This window comes from Mastigoproctus giganteus, chromosome 8, assembly GCF_048544385.1.
Source record: "Mastigoproctus giganteus isolate SK-2022 chromosome 8, ASM4854438v1, whole genome shotgun sequence".
NCBI lineage: Eukaryota > Metazoa > Arthropoda > Arachnida > Uropygi > Thelyphonidae > Mastigoproctus > Mastigoproctus giganteus.
Genome location: NC_143582.1, coordinates 219,246,283 through 219,267,637, shown reverse-complemented (window position 1 = coordinate 219,267,637; position 21,355 = coordinate 219,246,283). Strand labels below are relative to the sequence as shown.

At 38.2% G+C, this 21,355-nt stretch overlaps 1 protein-coding gene across 1 annotated transcript in view; it reads left to right on the top strand.

The window, feature by feature from the left end:
- Positions 1 to 21,355, top strand: part of LOC150082305 (apoptosis-resistant E3 ubiquitin protein ligase 1) — a 254,272-nt gene that overhangs the window by 151,850 nt on the left and 81,067 nt on the right. The window contains exons 7-8 of the mRNA XM_090379226.1: positions 2,377 to 2,546; positions 11,523 to 11,691. Coding sequence (XP_090235352.1) covers positions 2,377 to 2,546; positions 11,523 to 11,691 — 339 coding nt within the window. The remainder of the gene's footprint in view (positions 1 to 2,376; positions 2,547 to 11,522; positions 11,692 to 21,355) is intronic.

Sequence of the window (21,355 nt, the reverse complement as noted above, 5' to 3'; positions counted from 1 at the left end):
GTAGCCGAGCATTCTGGTCTCTTGCCAAAGCAAAGCTATTGGCCACAACTTTTGCCCATCTCTGCTCCCACCTCTGTCCAAACCAGATGGTTCTGTTGTCACTTCAGCCAAGGATAAAGCTGACCTGCTAGCATCTCATTTTTCTTCCAGCTCATGTATTAATGATCTTGGTAAAACACCTCCCACCATTCCCAACACAGTCCATTCAATGCCTCCTGTGGTCTTCCGTCAAAAGGATATCAGAAGGATTTTGATGAATCTTGATGCTAAGAAAGCTCCAGGTCCTGATGGTATTTCTCCACCTTGTTCTCAAAACCTGTGCTCCTGAACTTACTCCTATTCTTTGCCGCCTTTTTTCACTTTCTTATTCCAAAGGTGTTTTTCCTTCTGCTTGGAAATTTGCTCATATCCAGCCAATTCCTAAAAAGGGTGACAAATCCCTCCCATCCAGTTATCGTCCCATTGCAATTACTTCTACTCTTTCTAAAGTAATGGAGAAATCAATTAACTGCCAACTTTTAAACTATCTAGAAACCTACCGTCTGATCAATGATCACCAATATTGATTTTGTCAGCATCGGTCCACTAGTGATATTCTGGCTTATGTTACCCATTTATGGACTAATTCAATGGAAAGGTTTGGTGAAACATAAGTAGTTGCTCTTGACATCTCAAAGGCTTTTGATCATGTTTGGCATAAAGGTCTTCTAAACAAGCTTCCATCTTATGGTTTGCCAACTGCTTTTAGTAATTGGTTATCCAGTTTTCTCCCTGATCGCTCACTGAATGTGATGGTAGATGGCTCTCTGTCTTCTAACTTCTCTACTAATGCTGGTGTCCCCCAAGGTTCAGTTCTTTCCCCCACTCTTTTCCTCTTGTATATTAATGACCTTATTCCATTGACTGGAAATCCTATCCATAGTTTTGCCGATGATAGCACATTGCATTCCACTTTCCATTTTGAGGAACCTTGTCCTGCTCAATCAGCTTCAATGTCTCGAAAATCTGCTACCAATTCCTTAAATGCCGATCTTCAGGTAATTCTCCAGTGGGGCAAAGAAAACTTAGTTGATTTCAACCCTTCTAAAACTCAGCCTTGTCTTATATCTCGCAAAAAGGATTCTTCTGCTCCTATGCTTATCTTTAGTGACACTCCGATTTCTAGGCAAAATGATATATCTCTTTTGGGAATTACCCTGACTTCCAATCTCTCTTGGCACAAGCACATTACAAATATTGCTTCCTCTGCATCTAAAAAACTTGGTTTTCTCTTTCGCTCTTGGCGTTACTTTTCTCCCAAACAGCTGCTCACTCTGTATAAATCGCAAATCCGCCCTGCCATGGAATATTGTTCCCACATCTGGGGTGGTGCCCTGAAAACCTCTCTCAGGCTTCTTGATTCCATTCAGAAGAAGACAGGTTAATTAATAATTCATCTTTAACAGAGTCTCTCCACTCGCTTTCTCATAGACGTACTGCATGCCTGCATGCCTCTTCTACAGATACTTCCATGGGCACTGTTCTTCTGAATTGGCTTCTATAATTCCTGCTCTCTCTTTCAAAACAGTCCAAACACGTGCCGCCACCAGCCAACATCCATTTACTGTCCAACTTCAAACCCACAGAACCAACTTTTCATCTTCCTCATTTATTCATTCAACTGCCGTTTTCTGGAACAACCTTCCTTCATATGTATTTCCTGAAAATTACAATCTACAGAAGTTCAAGTCCAATGTCAACAAATATCTTCTTTCGTCTTCTCAACCTCCAACCCAAGCACGGTACTAAGTACTATAGGTTCTAATACCTCTCGTGTTTGGGGTTTTCATAAATAAAAAAAAAAAAAAAAAAAAAAAAGTCTGGTTCAAATGCAGTTAGTGGTGGAAAGAAGGTCAATTAACATCAAATGAGTCTTAAGAATGTAGAATTTTTCCCAGGTGTCTTCACTGTGTGAAAACAAATTAGCTTTCAAACACATGCTGAATTTACTGACACAATACCTCAGTGGTTCTTGTCTTGAGTTGCCTTGGCTCTAATTTAACTCTTTACATGAACATAATTCAAAATGAAGCAGCCCTTTAAATTCTAGAACTAGCAGCTGATTTTTCCTGTAATTTTTTTTTTTTTTCTGAACATACAAAACATTTGGAATCATAAATTATATTTTATTAAGAAACATTATGAAGTTAGCATTTCTCAGATAGTAACTTAATGCATATAACATTACTATCACGGAGAGAGATATGAGGCTCCAAACTAGGCTCAAAATTGGCTGCAGTGGCTCCTGATCAACTCTTTAATACTATTCCTTAATGATAAAATAGATAAAATATTTAGTGAAAAAAAATTCACTATAAAAATATTTTTTTATTGCAGGAGCTCCTGACCCTCTGAAGACTAGTTTTATTCATCATTGTTCTACAGTAGTGTGTACAGAAGGCAACCAGCATCACTTATTTCTAGAACCAAGGGATTCGTACAACAACCTATGTACAGCAGAAGCAAATTCAGAACTTAATCATGCATATAATGTTACTATCACAGAGGTTAGTGCCATTTGCTGTTAATTTGTTTTAACTGTTCTGCAGAGAAATTGAGCGGGCTGGTAAATCACATTGTCTTATAATGGAGGATTTTAACTTTCTAGGTATTAAATAATTCAGTTCAACTGGTAAGAACGGTAACTAAGTTTAATAATATAAGTAATTAACAGAAGCTTTCAAGATTAAGTATTCCTTCGTCAGCTGGGAGAATGCATACATAAAACATTACAAATGGAATGTGCTGAGCGTGGTCATGTTGGGTAAAAAGAGAGAGCATGCATGAGGATGTGTACAAATGCTAAAGCATTTACTGGACAGAACTAGGTGATTGTTGTTGATGCAGGGTGCATTCATGGGCTGAGTGCCAGCATTTGTCACGTTGTAACACTACAGACTCCATGATTGGGTGTAGCCACATGCCTCTACTGCAATTAAAAATGCTATGGCAACCAGATGTGTGCAGTGACTCAAGCCACAGTCATTAATGGTAGTGGTAGGATTGGTCAATGACCTCAGTATCACATCTGGGATTGAGGTCTTGTTGCATTGACCAATAGTGCGCTGCAATTGCAGAGTGTGCAGAGTCAGCCAATCGAATGGCCCTTTCATGTTCTGACAGGCAGTCCTGGAGCCTTATAGCAGCCGCCACAATCGTGGCAGGTGATGCGGTATATTGTACTGCTGCATAAAAGAGGGGGGACGGGTGTCTTCACTCTCAAGACAAGAGATCACAATCCTCTACCCGGAAGTTGCAGGCACTTTATCTGGTACCCACATAAGATCTTAAAAATGTAATCTGAAGCGCCTGGGTAATACGGGATGTAGGCAGTAGAGGTTGTCTCATCACTATGGGGAGGGGCCTCGGACATGCGACAAGCTCATGGGCTTGTAGATCACACTTGTCAAAGACATAGGTAGGAAAGCGACAGTTGGTGAGGTTGGCTCTTATCTTAGAAACTTTGTTGCACCTGGCATCCATGGAGCTGGAATGAGTCCAGGCTTGAGAAAGCAGTGTATGCGCAGTACTGAACAGGTGGCAGAGGCATGCCCTGACCTGTAGTTGGTAAATTGGTCAGAGCATATGGGCTTTCGGTAGACCAAAGTTTCCAGATGTGAGCCTACGTGCTTCACCAGAACATCCAGGAAGGAAAGGGTATTGCTTGACTCTAATTCTATTGTGAACTGGATGAATGGAGATAGGGAGTTGAAATGTTGTAGTAGTTGTCTCTGAACCTCGGGGGATAATAGTGAAGATGTCAACACCAGAAGGTGACAGGAACCAGCAGATTCAGGAATATGTCTTCCTCCAACTCTTCCATCCCAATGTTTGCAACACCAGTCAGTTCCATCAGTGTCACATTTTATATGTGTATTCTCACATCTGACAAAGGGATACTTAACCTTGAAAGGTTCTGTTAATTACTTATATTATTAAACTTAGTTACTGGTCTTACTGGTTGAATTGAATTCTTTATTTATCTCTGGAGCTGGTACCATGGGCCTCTTCAGTTTCCAGGTATTGACTGGAATTTGTGCGTTGGTCACGCACTCTAGCATTATCATTAGCATTAGTAGAGGCATTTGATGCAAGAAAGCAAGCTTTTGCAGCATCAGCCAAAAAAATAAAATAAAATAAATAAATAAAAAATAACTACCTCCACTTCATCCCTCTGTTCTTTCAAAATACCTATCAAGCTGAGCCTTAAACTTATTTAGGCTATCAACTTCCACGACAAGGGATGGAAGTCTGTTCCACCAACCAACCACCCGTTGGCTAAAGGCAAATTTCCGCACGTCTATCCTACATCTGTCTTTCCTCAATTTGAATTTATGCCCTCTCACGTGATTATTCTGAGCAAGAGGAAGAATCCCATCAGCATTGAGCATGCTCAAACCATTCAAGGCTTTATACGCCTCTATCAGATCACCTTGCTGGTGCCTAGTCTCCAGACACTGTATTTTGCAAAACTTAAGCCTTTCTTCATAAGAGCACCCCTTTGTTCCATTTACTAATCTTGTTGCCCTTCTCTGTACTCGTTCCAGCAGCTCTACATCCTTCTTGAAATGAGGCCTCCAGGCCTGTATACAGTACTCTAGGTGTGGCCTGACCATTGCCTTATACAAGGGAATAATCACCTCCTTATCCCTGCTAGAAAAATTCCTATATATCATTGACAATACACCATGAGCTACTCTTGCAGCCCATCTGCACTGCTCAGAGAACTTCATATCTGCCTGCACAACTACCCCCAGGTCCCTTTCATTCTCTACCACTGTCAGTGTAGTCCCACAGAGTTGATACGTTGCTCTGGGGTTGCTGTTTCCCATATGTAGTACTTTACAATTTGTGCAGCAGTCTTCCATGTGTGCAACAGTATCAAAAGCCTTCCTAAGATCCAAATATATGATGTCAAAGTTATTCCCTGCATCCAGTTCTTTTGTGACTGCATCATAGTATCCAATCAAATTGGTCAGGCAAGACTTCCCCTTAACAAAACCATGCGGTGTCCGAGCTATAACGGAAGTCTTGTTTAGATGATCCTGCAGTGCTTCTTTAACCAGTGCCTCCATTAATTTTCCGGGAACAGAAGTTAAACTCACAGGTCTATAATTACTTGTGTCAGCCTTTGATCCTCCTTTGTGAATTGGGGTCACATTTGCACATCTCCAGTCCATGGGTACCTCCCCTGAGTCCACGGAAGCTCTCATAATTATGGCTAAGGGTTTGCTTACTTCCTTTGCTGCCTCCTGTAATATAACTGGATAGATCCCATCCACCGCAGGTGCTTTTCTTGTGCTTATCTTCAACAATTTCTCCTCCACTTTACTCTCAGTTATTACAAGATTCTCTAGCTTACTGCCAGAGTTGAATACACCTCTGGCATTCCCCTCGTTGAATATCTCCTCATGTGTGAATGTCGATGCAAAATATTCATTTAGTTTGTTAGCTACTTGAGCAGGATCATCAACAGTTGACCCATCGATATCAAGTGGACCAATCTGATTCATCCCCTTCCTTCTAGAGTTTACATAAGTAAAGAACTGTTTGCTGTTTTTCTTTGCATCCCTTGCCAAAGATTTCTCGTAATCTGCCTTCGCCTGCCTAACCTCCTTTGTAACTTGGTTACAGATCAACTTGTATCTATCATAGGCTTCTGTGTCATGTGTTAATTTGTATGTATCCCATGCATTTTTCTTCTCTGCCATATGTCTCATTAGTTCATCTGACATCCATTTAGGCCTAAACCCTGAACAATATTTCTTAGTTGGTATGTAAAGCCTAGTAGCTTCCAAGATAAGTTCTTTGAATGCTTCCCATTTTGAATTTGCTGTTGGTAACATCATCAGTTGGTCCCACTATATAGAATTTAAATACTGTCTCAGTCCATCGTAGTCACCTTTACGAAAGCAATAACCCTCCCCTTTATCCCTAATGGTAGTTACCTCTTTGAGTAAATCCCACTTCAGCACACTGTGATCACTGCCACCTAGTGGTTCATTTATCTGCAGATTCTTAATGCATGAAGAATCACTACTGGTAATCAAATCAAGAGTATTACTCCCTCTAGATGCCTCCCGAACATGCTGATGCAGAAAACAATCATCCAATAAATCCACAAAAGCCTTGCTAGTGTGAGTGACCAGCCCCCAAATTCTAGTCAATATCTGGGAAATTAAAATCCCCCATTATAAGACTCTCTGATTTACTGGCCCACTCTATTTCCCTGTACAGTTTCTTATTATACTCATCAGAGTCATTAGGCCTATAGCACATTCCTACTCTCAATTTTGATCTCCCAATGCTTATGTCACACCAAACGGACTCGACACTGCACTGTCCATTGATGTCGACTGGCTTCACTTCCTTGGATTTTATGTATTTCTTAACTAATAGCATAACCCCTCCCCCCTTCCTATCCTGTCTATCCTTTCTGTAGACGTTGTACTCCCCAAATTGCAGTTCTGCATCCCTTATATCTGTGTGACACCACGTCTCTGATATCCCAACAATATCTGCCTTTGATGTTTTGAGCAATACCTCAAATTCATCAAATTTATTTACTAAACTCCTAGCATTGGTGTACACGCAAGTATACATGCACCTGTTCTTTTTCTTAGCTACCCGAACACAACCCATTTGTTTACTTGTACCCCAATGATTCCCAGCATTCTCTGAAATATCCTGCATCTTATTTTCCAGGCTGCTGCTGATTCCAATAGAAACATCAATATTTCTTTCCAATGACAAAGTGAAGATAATTTCATCTTTTATTCTTAAAAAATTGTTAATTTAACCTTGCTGAAAACAACCTGGTCAACAAGCTGTGGATCCCTATGAAATTTCTGTTTCTGTGGTCCACTACCACATTTAAAATTTATACTTTTTTGACACACACACACACACACACACACACACACACACACACACACACACACACACACACACACACACACACACAAGAGATACAGCTATTTTAAAGTGTGACATAATAAACAATAAAATTTATAAATCTTCACTAAAAATTTATAAATATTAGATAATGGGAATTTGTTCTGTTTACAGATGTTTGTAAAACCTAGCATGCTAGAAAGACTTTTTTGTAGATTTATTGAGTGATTGTTTTCTACAGCAGTATATTAGAGAAGCAAAAAAGAGGAAGCACTATTCTTGATCTGATTATCAGCAGCAGTTCATCATGCATTAAGAATCTGCAGATAAAGGCCCACTGTGTAGCTGTGAACAGAGTATACTGATGTGGGATTTACTTAAAAACATAACTACTGTCAAGTGTAAAGGGAAGAGCTTTTGCTTTCATAAAGGTGATTACAGTAGTCTCAGACAATTTTTACATTCTGTTCAGTGGGACCAACTGATGTTACCAGCAACAAATTCTAAATGAGAAGCATTCAGAGAAGTAGATTTTTTATACCAATAAAGAAATACTATTCAAGGCTTAAGATCTAAATGGCTGTCAGATGAACTGATAAGATTTGTGGCAGAGAAGAAAAATACATGGAATGCATATAAATTATCAGGTGATACAGAAGCCTGTAGTAGATGGAAACTAATCTTGTTATCAAGTCACAAAGGAAGTTAGGAAACCTAAAGCAGATTACAAGAAGTCTCTTGCAAAGAATGCAAAGAAAAGCAGCCATGATTTCTTTACTTATATTAACAGCAGAAGGAAAGGGTTGAATCACATTGGTCCACTTGATGTTGACGGTTTAACTGTTAATTATCCTGCTCAAGTTTCTGACAAACTGAATGGGTATTTTTGCATCTATATTCACACACGAGGAATTCTTTAGGGAAAGAGATGCCAGAAGTTTATCATACTCTAACAGGGAGCTGATTGATTTTGTGATAAATGAGAGGAAAGTGGAAGAGAAATTACTAAAATTAAATGTAAAAAAAAAAAGCATGTGGAGTGGATGGGATCTATCCAATTATATTAAGGGAGGCAGGAAAGGATGTAAACATATGCGTAGCCATAATTATGAGAGCATATTTGGATCCAGAGGACAGTCCTTATGGATTGGAGATGTGGAAATATATCCCTCATCACAAAGTGGGATGAAAAGGTGACATGAGATTGCAGACTTGTTAGCTTAACTTCTGTTCCAGGGAAAATAATGGAGTCACTGGTTAAAGAAGTAATGCAGGACCATCTAGACAGGTAATGAAATTATACTGCAGTCACAGCAAGGATTTGTTAAGGGGCAGTGTTGACTTACTAAGCTGATTGGATACCGTGATGTGGTAATAAAGGAACTGAATGCAAAAAATAAATTTCGCCATCGTATACTTGGATTTCAGGTTGTACAAATTGAAGCAGTGCAGCATTAAGGACAAGTTACTACTATAGATAATGGAATGGTTTAGTGGGAGAAGATAAGAGTGGTTATTAATGGATACTGTTCTTCACGGACTAATGTTATTAGTGGAATCCTCCGGGATTTAGTGCTGGGCCCATTGTTGGTTTCTATATTTATTAATGATATTGATGATGGCATATCGGGCTTAATGTCTAAATTTGAAAATGATACAAAGGTTGGCAAGGTGGTTAATGATAGTGATCAAAGTAATATTAAAAAAAAAAAAAAAAAAAAAAAGGTAAACTGCTGCCATTATCAACCCACTGCAGGATGGAAGCCTCCTCAACGATTCATGTTGAGGGAATGGACCATAATCTGTCACACTGGTCCAATGTGGATTGGCAGATCGACTGTATTTAGCCGTCAATGGCTTGAACCCTGGTCTACTCAAAGAGTGTGTGCTACTGCACTCTCGGCTACAGCGGATGGGTTATCAAGGTAAAAAAGGTAAGGTAAACTACTGCAACAAAATCTAGAAAAATTAGGCAGAATAGGCATAATATTTATAGATTTTAAATTGCAGATTAACATTGACAGATGCAAGGTACTGCATATGGGTAATCCCAGATTAATGTGCCAACTGTATGGTACTTCACTCAGGTTAGTGAAAATTGAAAAGGCTTGTGTGTAATTGTGCAGTCAGATATGAAGTTCTCTGAGCTGTGCAGACAGGCTGCCAGGACTGCTCATGGGATAGGGCAAGGAGATTGGTGAAGGGAAGAAAAGGGTGGTCTTACTAAGAAAGATTTCAGTTCTGCAAATTGCACCATATGGAGACTAAGCACCTGCAAGATGATCTGATTGAGTTGTTTAAGGCTTTGAATGGATTGAACAAGCATTTTGGCTTCCTCTTGCTCAGACTACACATAAATTCAAATTGAGGAAGGATGATTGCAAGATAGATGTGTGGAAGTCTGCCTTCAGCCAGTGGGTAGGTGATTGTTGGAACAAACTTTCATTTGTTGCTGTGGAAGCAAGTAGTTTAAATAAATTAAATGAAGAACCAGTCAAATTATTTGAGGGGATGTACAGTAATGTGGCATTTCTTTTTTTTTTTGGCTGATGCTTCATAAGCTTGCCTTATCGCATCATTTTCCATTACTAATACTACAGGGTGATTCAAAAGTCTCCATACATAGGGAATAATGTTTCTTCTTTTTTTTTTGTTTTCAGGTACCCTTCTAAAATGCCTTTGTCTAAAGAAGAGCATATAAAAATCATTCTCATGGCCAGATCAGGAAGCTGTCGCAAGGTTGCAATGGAATTTAACAGAACACATGGCAAGCACATCACACACGACACTGTTGTCAAACTTATTGAGAAGTTCAGAAAGACTGGAAGTGTTACTAACCAGCCGAGAAGTGATCATCCACCAATGAAAGCACAACCGACATGGTGCTGACAGCATTAACAAAGAGTCCCCAAAAAAGCACACGACAGTTGTCTGCAGAAAGCAGTGTCAGTCAATTGAGTATCGTCCACATCATGAAAAAGCACAGGTGGCATCCATACAAAATGAAAATGTTGCAGCATCTTAGTGAAGATGACCCGAATAGGTGGATGGAATTTTGTGAATGAGCAGTAAACAAATTGGACGGTGACGCAAACTTCTCATCTGGGATCTTTACTGATGAATCCAATTTTTACATTAATGGAGACGTTAATCGCCAAAACCTACATTATTGGGGTGATACCAACCTACACTGGATGAGTCCCTCAAAGGTGCAAGATATGGGAAAACTGAGAAGAAATTAACTGATAAACGAAGACTGAGATTTCCGGCATATTTTCAGCAAGATGGGGCACCAACCCATTATGGTGAGTTTACCCTGAGTGGGAGAGGCACATCATATGTCGTCACCACCAAATACGGAGGATGTGGAAAGGTCAAGGAATGACCACCGCATATCCCGGAGCAATATGGCCTTAGTTGCTAATGCTCCTAAAAACCAACAAAAAACAAACAACAACAAACAAACATCATTATGTGTTTTCAAAGGAATGGCAGCCATTCCTTTGAAATTTATTCAATTTATGTCACTTTATTGAAATTTATGTCACTTTATTCACAAAACATAGTTTTGTGAATAAAGTGACAGTTTGTTTAAAAAAAAAAAAAAAAAAGTGACCATTTTCCCTATGTATTGAGACTTTTGAATCACCCTGTATAATAGCAAACAAATTAATGCTTTATTGTTTATTCATTCTTGGCTGGATTCCTAGTCATTTTAAAGTTTGAACAATAGATTGTCAATTTTTTTAATCCAACATGAAAATATTTGCTTGATTAAAATTTATAACCCTGCTACAATATTAGTAAAAATCACTCATTCTTTATGGCGAATTTTTAAAATTATTATTAAGTTGGTTTCTATAAAATTATCTTCATGATAATTTTATAGATTCAGCATTTTAATTGGTTATCTAAATACAGTTTCAAAAATTTATCCATTAATGTTGAGAGGAGGACATTTTATGGCTGTTCATAATGAAATAATGTGAAATATGAATAATAACACACATCAAATCATGTGAATTTTAGTATTTAGTATTAGATGGCAAATGATGCAAGGAAGAAAACTGATATAGCATCAGCTAAAAAAAAAAAAAAAAACTTGCATCATCTTCGCATCCCCCCAATAATTTCTCTAATCCTTCCTGAAATTTATTCAGACTACCCATACCAGCCAATTACTCTCTAGCTGGAAACAAATTTGAATTGTGCAGTTCAGAAATGCCATAGTGTTGAAATAACTAGTAATTTGTATTATTCAGTGGTGCATTAATTAGGTTTCACTGTTTGTGTACAGGGAAAGGAACTTAACTTTTTTTATGCTTCAAAATAACAACAATTTATTTTTATTGCTGTTCTAAATAGATACTACTTTTATATGCACTTGTATATTTATAAATTTAAAAAATATATTCTGGGTTATTTTACTCTTTAGGTATTTTGCATGTGTGCTTTGACAATTGTAACAATGAGAAGGACACAAGAGAAGAAAAATATTGGCTGTATTAAAAATTATATTATGCTATTTACATAGATTAAATATATGAGATCTGCTTATTTTTTGTGTAAAATTTTATGCTGTTGTGCAGGCTGGTTGTGAACAGCTGGTGCAGGCTCCATTTTACTGGGAGAGCTATCCTGAATCATCCCGTCTAGCTTTGGTATTACATATTGGAACTGAAGGATGTTACAGAGCAGTGGTTTCCTATAATGGCATTAATGTTAAGAATGGGGATTTTCATATTATTGTTCTTAACCGTAAGTAATTTTGTTTAATGGCTTGTCAATTTTCTGTGTACATTATTATCTATATTTTTGTAGAAAATTCTGACATTCAAACGTGTTACTTATCTACTTATTTGGAGGGGAAAAAATGCCTTTTGTGTAATTAGCATTAGCATTAATAGAGGCATTTGATGCAAGAAAGCAAGCTTATGCAGCATCAGCCAAAAAATAAATAAATAAAATAAAATAAATAAATAAAAAATAACCACTTCCATTTCACCCCTCTGTTCGTTCGAAATACCTGTCCAGCTGAGCCTTAAACTTATTTAGGCTATCAACTTCCACGACAAGGGATGGAAGTCTATTCCACCAACCAACCACCCGCTGGCTAAAGGCAAATTTCCTCACGTCTATCCTACATCTGTCTTTTCTCAATTTGAATTTATGCCCTCTCAGGTGATTATTCTGAGCAAGAGGAAGAATCCCATCAGCATTGAGCATGCTCAAACCATTCAAGGCTTTATACACCTCTATCAGATCACCTCGCCGGTGCCTAGTCTCCAGACACTGTAATTTGCAAAACTTAAGCCTTTCTTCGTAAGAGCACCCCTTTGTTCCATTCACTAATCTTATTGCCCTTCTCTGTACTCGTTCCAGCATCTCTACATCCTTCTTGAAATGAAGCCTCCAGACCTGTATACAGTACTCTAGGTGTGGTCTGACCATTGCCTTATACAAGGGGATAATCACCTCCTTATCCCTACTAGAAAAATTCCTGTATATCATTGACAAGACACCATGAGCTACTCTTGCACCCCGTCTGCACTGCTCAGAAAACTTCATATCTGCCTGCACAACTACCCCCAGGTCCCTTTCATTCTCTACCACTGTCAGTGTAGTACCACAGAGTTGATAAGTTGCTCTGGGGTTGCTGTTTCCCATATGTAGTACTTTACATTTGTCAATGTTAAACTTCATTTGCCACCTCTCAGCCCATCTGCTCAACCTTTCCAGATCCTGTTGCAGTAGCATAGTGTCAGTAGTGTCCTTGACAACCCTGCCAACCTTTGTATCGTCTGCAAACTTGGACATTAAGCTTGATATACCATCATCAATATCATTTATAAATACAGAAAACAATAATGGACCCAATACTGAACCCTGAAGGACTCCACTAATAACATTAGTCCACGATGAGCAGTGTCCATTGATTATCACTCTCTGTCATCTCCCCCTCAACCACCCCTTTATCCATAAACAATGACATTACTGTTATTAATCTCACACCACTTTCACAGTAAGTTGCCTCTTTATTGTGCTACAAATAAACTGTGATATGTGTATATATATATATATATATATATATAATATTAAAAAATATATATGTTATGATAGTTATTACAATAATATAATTATAAAAATTACATTTCATAATACAAATTATATATGCAGTATATAATAATTTTATTCTTTATATAGAGGTACTAAGTAAACATCAATTATAGATCACCACAAAATTAAAAAGACACTGTACACCTTTTTATAATGAAATAAACATATAAATTTTAAAAATAATAAGTTTAAGTAACTTAAACCCAAATTATGTGGCACTCCTGGAATGTTGTTGCGGCACCCTGGTTGAAAGCCACTGCAGTAGACCCTCGCTAAACTGGATTAATTGGGGGGGAAAGGTCATCTGGATTAAGAGATAATCCAGATTAGTAAAGCAAAAGATTAAAACAAAAAAACTTAGAGAACAAATAAACAGAAAATTTAATGATAGAATTTAATTATAATGATTTTATTTACTTTCATTTATTTATTTACTTTCATAAGGTAAAGTAAATAAAAAAAAAATCACTGTAGAGCTTTTATTTAAAAACTGTAAAAAGAGAATGCATTTATCCATCAATAGAAGACTTAGAAGTTGTACAGCAGACTCTCGATTTAACTGGGACACTTCAAAACTCCAGTTAAAAAAAATATATATATTTATATATATCTCCACTGAAAATCATAAAATTCAAGTAATAAATAGGAAGGTATAAACAGATGTTTTGCATGTCATAAATAAGCGGCATTATAAGTCGTGATTGGGAGATGAATGTGCTTATTAACCCATAACCCCCACTGTCTTTATACTAGCCCACTCAAAAAAAAAAAAACAATGGAAAGAGAACAAATGTGTAGTTTGTTTTAGTGCATTACGTGGATTGTTGTGCTCCATCACACTGCAAAAAAAAAAAAAAAAAAATTTCGTTATTTGTCAGGATTGTAAATTTTTTTATAGTAAATATTTTTTTTTTGTTTAGATATCGAGAAAATGATGGATAAATGCAAAAGAGTTGTGCTTTCAATTGAACAAAAACTTGAAATTATTCAAAAGTTTGAAACAGTGCATCTGTTAAATCATTAATGAACCATTATAAGGTTGGTAACCAAACCATACGTGACATAATAAAAAATAAAGGGAAGTTATTAAATTTTGCAGGCACATCAGATAGCATTAAAAGCATGACTATCAGAAAAACAAGAAATCGTCTGCATATGAGGACTTCAACAAGGCAATGTTGTTGTAGTTTAGCCAACACTAATGTAAACCTATAATATATAATATATATTAACTTATGTACATATATTCGTATAAAGAACTATGCAAATGAAGCGATATAAGCAATTACACCCATCCGACTCAGAGTCAACAACAGTACTGAACAACACACAAGACAATGTGATGCATGTTCCATCTCTCTGCCAGTCAGAGTGACTCATTTGCCTTCCTAAATCCTGTGTCTTCCAAATTACAGTACTCTGTGAAAGAATTTTTCGTATTTCTATCTGGATTATCCAACATTTGGATTAACTGTAACTGGATTAGTGAGGGTTTACTGTATGTCTATTTATGTACCTTGTGGGGAGGGTGGATGAGAGAGAGAGAGAGAGAGAGAGAGAGAGAGAGAGAGAGAGAGAGAGAGAGAGAGAGAGAGAGAGAGAGAGAGAGAGAGAGAGAGAGAGAGAGAGAGAGAGAGAGAGAGAGAGAGAGAGAGAGTGCTTACTACAAATAAATCAGTGCATGGTCTGCAGTTAATACTGGCACTACTTTTCAACTGAGGCACCTCTGTAGCCAGGTGGGAAGGAGCAGCAGTACATAGCACAGGCTTCTTGATTAGACCGGGGTTCGAGCCCGTCACCACCAAATACGGAGGATGTGGAAAGGTCAGGGAATGACCACCGCATATCCCGGAGAAATATGGCCTTAGTTGCTAATGCTCCTAAAAACCAAATAACTAACTAACTAACTAACTTTTCAACTGCCATATTGCAGGCTTATTATTATTATTATTAGCCATATGGTGCAAAGAAGCCTGAGGCTTATGCTGCACTGGCCAAAAAGAGAGAGAGAGAGAGAAGTAGAAAGGAATCACCAAGAAAGAGAAGAATGATGATATCCAGCTCAGGACCCTCAGTGTGCCAAGCCCATACTCACCAGATGTGAGCCCCTGGGGTTATGTTGCAACTTGAACAGTTTTTTTCAAGTTTTTACTTATTCAGCATTTGTCTGCCTTCTAATTAGATTCTAGTACTTTTGATAGTACTAAAAATTGAATTTAATACAAGTCTAGTTTTAATTAGACTATATTACTTTAGAAACATGTAGGTGGAAAATAGTTAATTAACCACACAACCGAAATTTGGAATGCAAATATCTAGACCATGCAGTAATGAAAGCAAGAAAAAAAGTTCTAGAATGATACTGAGACGAATCTGTTGTTGTACATAGTATGTAAGCTACATGTACACTGTGTAAAAACTGTATTGAAAGAAATTACTGAAAACAAGCAATTACATAGCAAGCACAAAAAATTTAGCATGTTATTTAAAATAAGGAATGAAATGGTGCATTATTGGTGAATCTGAATTACCAGAACAACAGTGCCATGGCTACACTGGTATTGTCCCCAGCCAACTCTCCTGGACATCAGAAGAAAGAGTGTGGATTTTGTCTGTTTTTAGATTCCAGAAGAGTCGGTCCTAATTACAGTGCAGACCCATGAGTTAAGACTATGTAAATCTTTGTTCTAAGCCATGAGAGAAAATTCTGAAAGTGGCAGACTGAAACATGGCTTCTGTTAATTGTAACCCATACTTATTCTAAACTTTTACCAAAGTTATTTTAAGCTCATTTGAACAGTTGATTATTTTTATATAATTGCTATTTGTTACTTTTAATGCAGACAAGTTTTTTTTTTTTTTTCTTTTTATTGATAGTGTTTTTGTCAGTAATTTATGGTGGACAGAAACCTCTTGGGAACAGCATTGTTGGCGAGATCACTATTTTTGTGCTTAGCAGTGCAGCAAGCAGTTGATGAGTCAGCTAGTGCCAGTGCAGTTTCACATTTCATTCATATAAACATTTCAATCATATCAACATTTCAATCATAGCAATAACCCTTCCCTTTACCATTATAGGAGTAAAGGGAAGGGTTATTGCTTTCGTAAAGGCGACTACGATGGGCTGAGACAGTATTTAAATTCTATACAGTGGGACCAACTGATGATGTTACCAACAGCAAATTCAAAATGGGAAGCATTCAAAGAACTTATCTTGGAAGCTACTAGGCTTTACATACCAACTAAGAAATATTGTTCAAGGTTTAGGCCTAAATGGATGTCAGATGAACTAATGAGACATATGGCAGAGAAGAAAAATGCATGGGATACATACAAATTAACACGTGACACAGAAGCCTATGATAGATACAAGTTGATCTGTAACCAAGTTACAAAGGAGGTTAGGCAGGTGAAGGCAGATTACGAGAAATCTTTAGCAAGGGATGCAAAGAAAAACAGCAAACAGTTCTTTACTTATGTAAACTCTAGAAGGAAGGGGATGAATCAGATTGGTCCACTTGATATCGATGGGTCAACTGTTGATGATCCTGCTCAGGTAGCTAACAAACTAAATGAATATTTTGCATCGACATTCACATGTGAGGAGTTATTCAGCGAGGGGAATGCCAGAGGTGTATTCAACTCTGGCAGTAAGCTAGGGAATCTTGTAATAACTGAGAGTAAAGTGGAGGAGAAATTGTTGAAGATAAACATAAGAAAGGCACCTGGGGTGGATGGGATCTATCCAGTTATATTAAAGGAGGCAGCAAAGGAAGTAAGCAAACCCTTAGCCATAATTATGAGAACTTCCTTGGACTCAGGGGAGGTACCCATGGACTGGAGATGTGCAAATGTGACCCAATTCACAAAGGAGGATCAAAGGCTGACACAAGTAATTATAGACCTGTGAGTTTAACTTCTGTTCCAGGAAAATTAATGGAGGCACTAGTTAAAGAAGCACTGCAGGATCATCTAGACAAGACTTCAATTATAGCTGGGACACAGCATGGTTTTGTTAAGGGAAAGTCTTGCCTGACCAATTTGATTGGATACTATGATGCAGTCACAAAAGAACTGGATGCAGGGAATAACTTTGATATTATATACTTGGATCTTAGAAAGGCTTTTGATACTGCTGCACATATTGGAGCAGTGTGGCATTGGAGGCAAATTGCTGCTATGGATAAAGGGGTGGTTGAGGGGGAGAAGACAGAGAGTGGTAATCAATGGACACTGCTCATCGTGGACTAATGTTATTAGTGGAGTCCCTCAGGGTTCAGTATTGGTTCCATTATTGTTTTCTGTATTTATAAGTGATATTGATGATGGTATATCAAGCTTAATGACCAAGTTTGCAGACGATACAAAGGTTGACAGGGTTGTCAAGGACACTACTGACATTATGCTGCTGCAACAGGATCTGGAAAGGTTGAGCAGATGGGCTGAGAGGTGGCAAATGAAGTTTAACATCGAAAAATGTAAAGTACTACATATGGGAAACAGCAACCCTAGAGCAATGTATCAACTCTGTGGTACTACACTGACAGTGGTAGAGAATGAAAGGGACCCGGGCGTGGTTGTGCAGGCAGATATGAAGTTCTCTGAGCAGTGCAGACAGGCTGCAAGAACAGCTCATGGTGTATTGTCAATGATATATAGGAATTTTTCTAGCAGGGATAAGGAGGTGATTATTCCCTTGTATAAGGCAATGGTCAGGCCACACCTAGAGTACTATATACAGGTCTGGAGGCCTCATTTCAAGAAGGATGTAGAGCTGCTGGAACGAGTACAGAGAAGGGCAACAAGATTAGTGAATGGAACAAAGGGGTGCTCTTACGAAGAAAGGCTTAAGTTTTGTAAATTACAGTGTCTGGAAACTAGGCACCAGCGAGGTTTGTTGTTTGGTTTTTAGGAGCATTAGCAACTAAGGCCATATTGCTCCGCGGATAATGCGGTGGTCATTCCCTGACCTTTCCGCATCCTCCGTATTTGGTGGTCACGGGCTCGAACCCTGGTCTAATCAAGAAGCGTGTGCTGTGCACTGCTGCTGCTTCTGCCCACCTGGCTACGGAGTCGCCTACCAGCGAGGTGATCTGATAGAGGTGTATAAAGTCTTGAATGGTTTGAGCATGCTCAATGCTGATGGGATTCTTCCTCTTGCTCAGAATAATCACCTGAGCGGGCATAAGTTCAAATTGAGGAAAGACAGATGTAGGATAGATGTGTGGAAATTTGCCTTTAGCCAGCAGGTGGTTGGTTGGTGGAACAGACTTCCATCCCTTGTTGTGGAGGTTGATAGCCTAAATAAGTTTAAGGCTCAGCTGGACAGGTATTTCAAACGAACAGAGGGGTGAAGTGGAAGTGGTTATTTTTTTTTAATTTTTTTTTTTATTTTTTTTGGCTGATGCTGCATAAGCTTGCTTTCTTGCATCAAATGCCTCTACTAATGCTAATGCTAACTGTTTGCAAACGCACTATGAAGTGTGGTGCTTTAGGATGTGAGATTAATGTTATTTAGCAACTACTGCAGTCTGATCTCTTGCAATGTACAAACTTTGCTTTGCAATCCCTGTCTGGTATTAAGGTGGATAATATGTGGTCTTAGAAAATTCTGTGGACCAACAAGCAGCATTTCCATAATTGTATTTATAATTATAAAAGATACATTTCTCATGTATCTTTTGTAAATATGTTTTGTAAACCCCTGGCACCACCATGCCGTGATGGGACTAATTGTGTCTATCATTGCTGCAATTAAAGATTCTATTCTATTCTATATGAGGTTGCTTCCACATGTCCACTGAATTCCACTACCTTCTCAACATATTAGTGTACATATAGTTTTACCACTGATTTCATTTTTGGACTCTGCTTTTCAAAGAGATTTCAACTCATGGTCCTGTTAAAATCTGTGCTGTGATAGGTATACATTACTGTCACCTCATCACTCATTGGCTTATTCCTAATTTTCAAGGAAAATGCCATGTAGTGTTTACTCAGTAAAACAGTTGTTTCACGGCACATTTTCCAATGACCTTATAACAGGTTATCTCAAGGGCAGAGTTAGCATTAGTAGTGGCATATGATGCAATAAGAAAGTGAGCTTACAACATCAGCTAAAAAAAAAAAAAAAACTTTTCATTCTCTCCACAAGTTTGTCCAATTCTTTATTTAAACTATCAACTTCCACAATGACAGATGGAAGGGTTATTCCAGCAATCAGCCACCCTGCTGGCTAAAGGAAAATATCTACAATTGTCTTCTCTCAATTTGAATTTATGTCCCTCAAGTGTGTAATCTGAGCACGAGTAAGAACTCCATCAGCATTGATTTGCTCAAACCCTTCTATACCTCAATCAGATCACCTTACAGCTACCTTGTCTCCAGATGCTGCAATTTGCAGAACTTAAGCCTTTCTTGGTAAGAGCAACCCTTGCTTCCCCTCACCAATCTTGTTGCCCTTCTGTATCCCATTCCAACGGCTCTACATTCTTCCTAAAATGAGGCCTCCAGACTAGCACAATTCCTGAATATCATTGACAAGACCCCCAGAGCTGCTCTGGCAGCCTGTCTGCACTGCTCTGAAAACTTCATATCTAACTGCACAATTACCCCCAGCTATTTTTCGTTCTCCACTACCCTGAGTGTAGTACCATACAGTTGGTACATTACTCTCGGGTTACTGCTATCCACTTGCAGTACTTTGCATTCCTCGATGTTAAACTTCAGTTGCCCCCCTCTCAGCCCATCTGCCTAACTTTTCTAGGTCCTGTTGCAGTAGCATACTGACATTAACAGCTCTGCCAACTTTCATATCATCTGCAAATTTGGATATTAAGCCTGATATACCTTCATCAATATCATTGATAAATATAGAAAACAACAGTGTGCCCAACACAGAAACCTGTGGGACTCCATTAATAACATTAGTCCACAAAAAGCAGTGTCCGTTGATTACCACTCTGTCTTCTCCCACTCACCCATCCCTTTATCCCTAGCAGCAGCTTGCCCTTAATGCCATACTGCTCCAATTTATACAGCAGTCTTCCATGTGCAACAGTATCAAAAATTTCTCTGAAATCCAAGTATATGATATCAAAATTATTTTTTTTGCATCCAGTTCCTTTGTCACCACATCGTACTATCAATTCAAATTGGTTAGACAAGACTTCTCCTTAATGAACATATGCTGTGTCTTGTCTAGATGATCATGCAGTGCTTCTTTAACCAGTGACTCCATTATTTTCCCTGACTGAATTTAAACTAACAGGTCTGTAATTATGTCACTCTTTGATCCCCCTTTATGAATTGGAGATACATTTGCACATCTCCAGTCCATGGAGACCTCTCCTGAATCCAACGATGCTCTCATAATTATGGCTAAGGGTTTGCTGCATCCTTTAATATAGATCCCATCTGCCTCAGGTGGCTTTCTTATGTTTAACTTCAACAATGTCTCCTCCACTTTGCTCTCAGTTATTACAAAATAATTTAACTCCCCATTAGAGTTTGATAAACTTCTGGCATTCTCCTCCCTAAATAACTTCTCATGTGTGAATGTAGATGCAAAATACCCATTTAGTTTGTCAGCTAACTGAGCAGGATTATCAACAGCCAAGCCATTGACATCAAGTGGACCAATCTAATCCATCCACTTCCTTCTGGAGTTTACATAAGTAAATAAGTCTTTGCTGTTTATCTTTGCATTCCTTGCCCAAGATTTCTTGTAATCTGCATTTGCTTGCCTAACCTCCTTTGTGACTACAGACTAGTTTTTATATACCATAGGCTATCTTCTTTCATCTTCTCAACCTCCAACCCAAGCACAGTACTAAGTACTATAGGTTCTAATACCTCTCGTGTTTCGGGTTTTCATAAAAAAAAAAATGGCTTCTGTGTTGCCTGATAATTTATATGCATCCCATGCATTTTTCTTCTCTGCCATGAGTCTCATTAGTTCATCTGACATCCATTTTAGGCTAAATCTTGAACAGTATTTTTTAGTTGGTATAGAAAGCCTAGTAACTTACAAGGTTAATTCCTTGAATTCTTTTCATAGAATTTGCTGTTGGTAATGTCATTAGTTAGTCCCACTGTATAGAACTTAAAAACTGTCTGAGACCAGTGTAGTTACATTTACGAAAGCAAAACCCTTCCCTTTACCCTTGATTGTACTTAGATCTTTAAGTAAATCCAACATCAGTACACTTTGATCACTGCCAAGAAACATTCAAACTCTGGCAGACTTGAGGGATAGCATTTCATGACATGCTTGAAACATTTTGTAGTTGTTTCTATGAGCAAC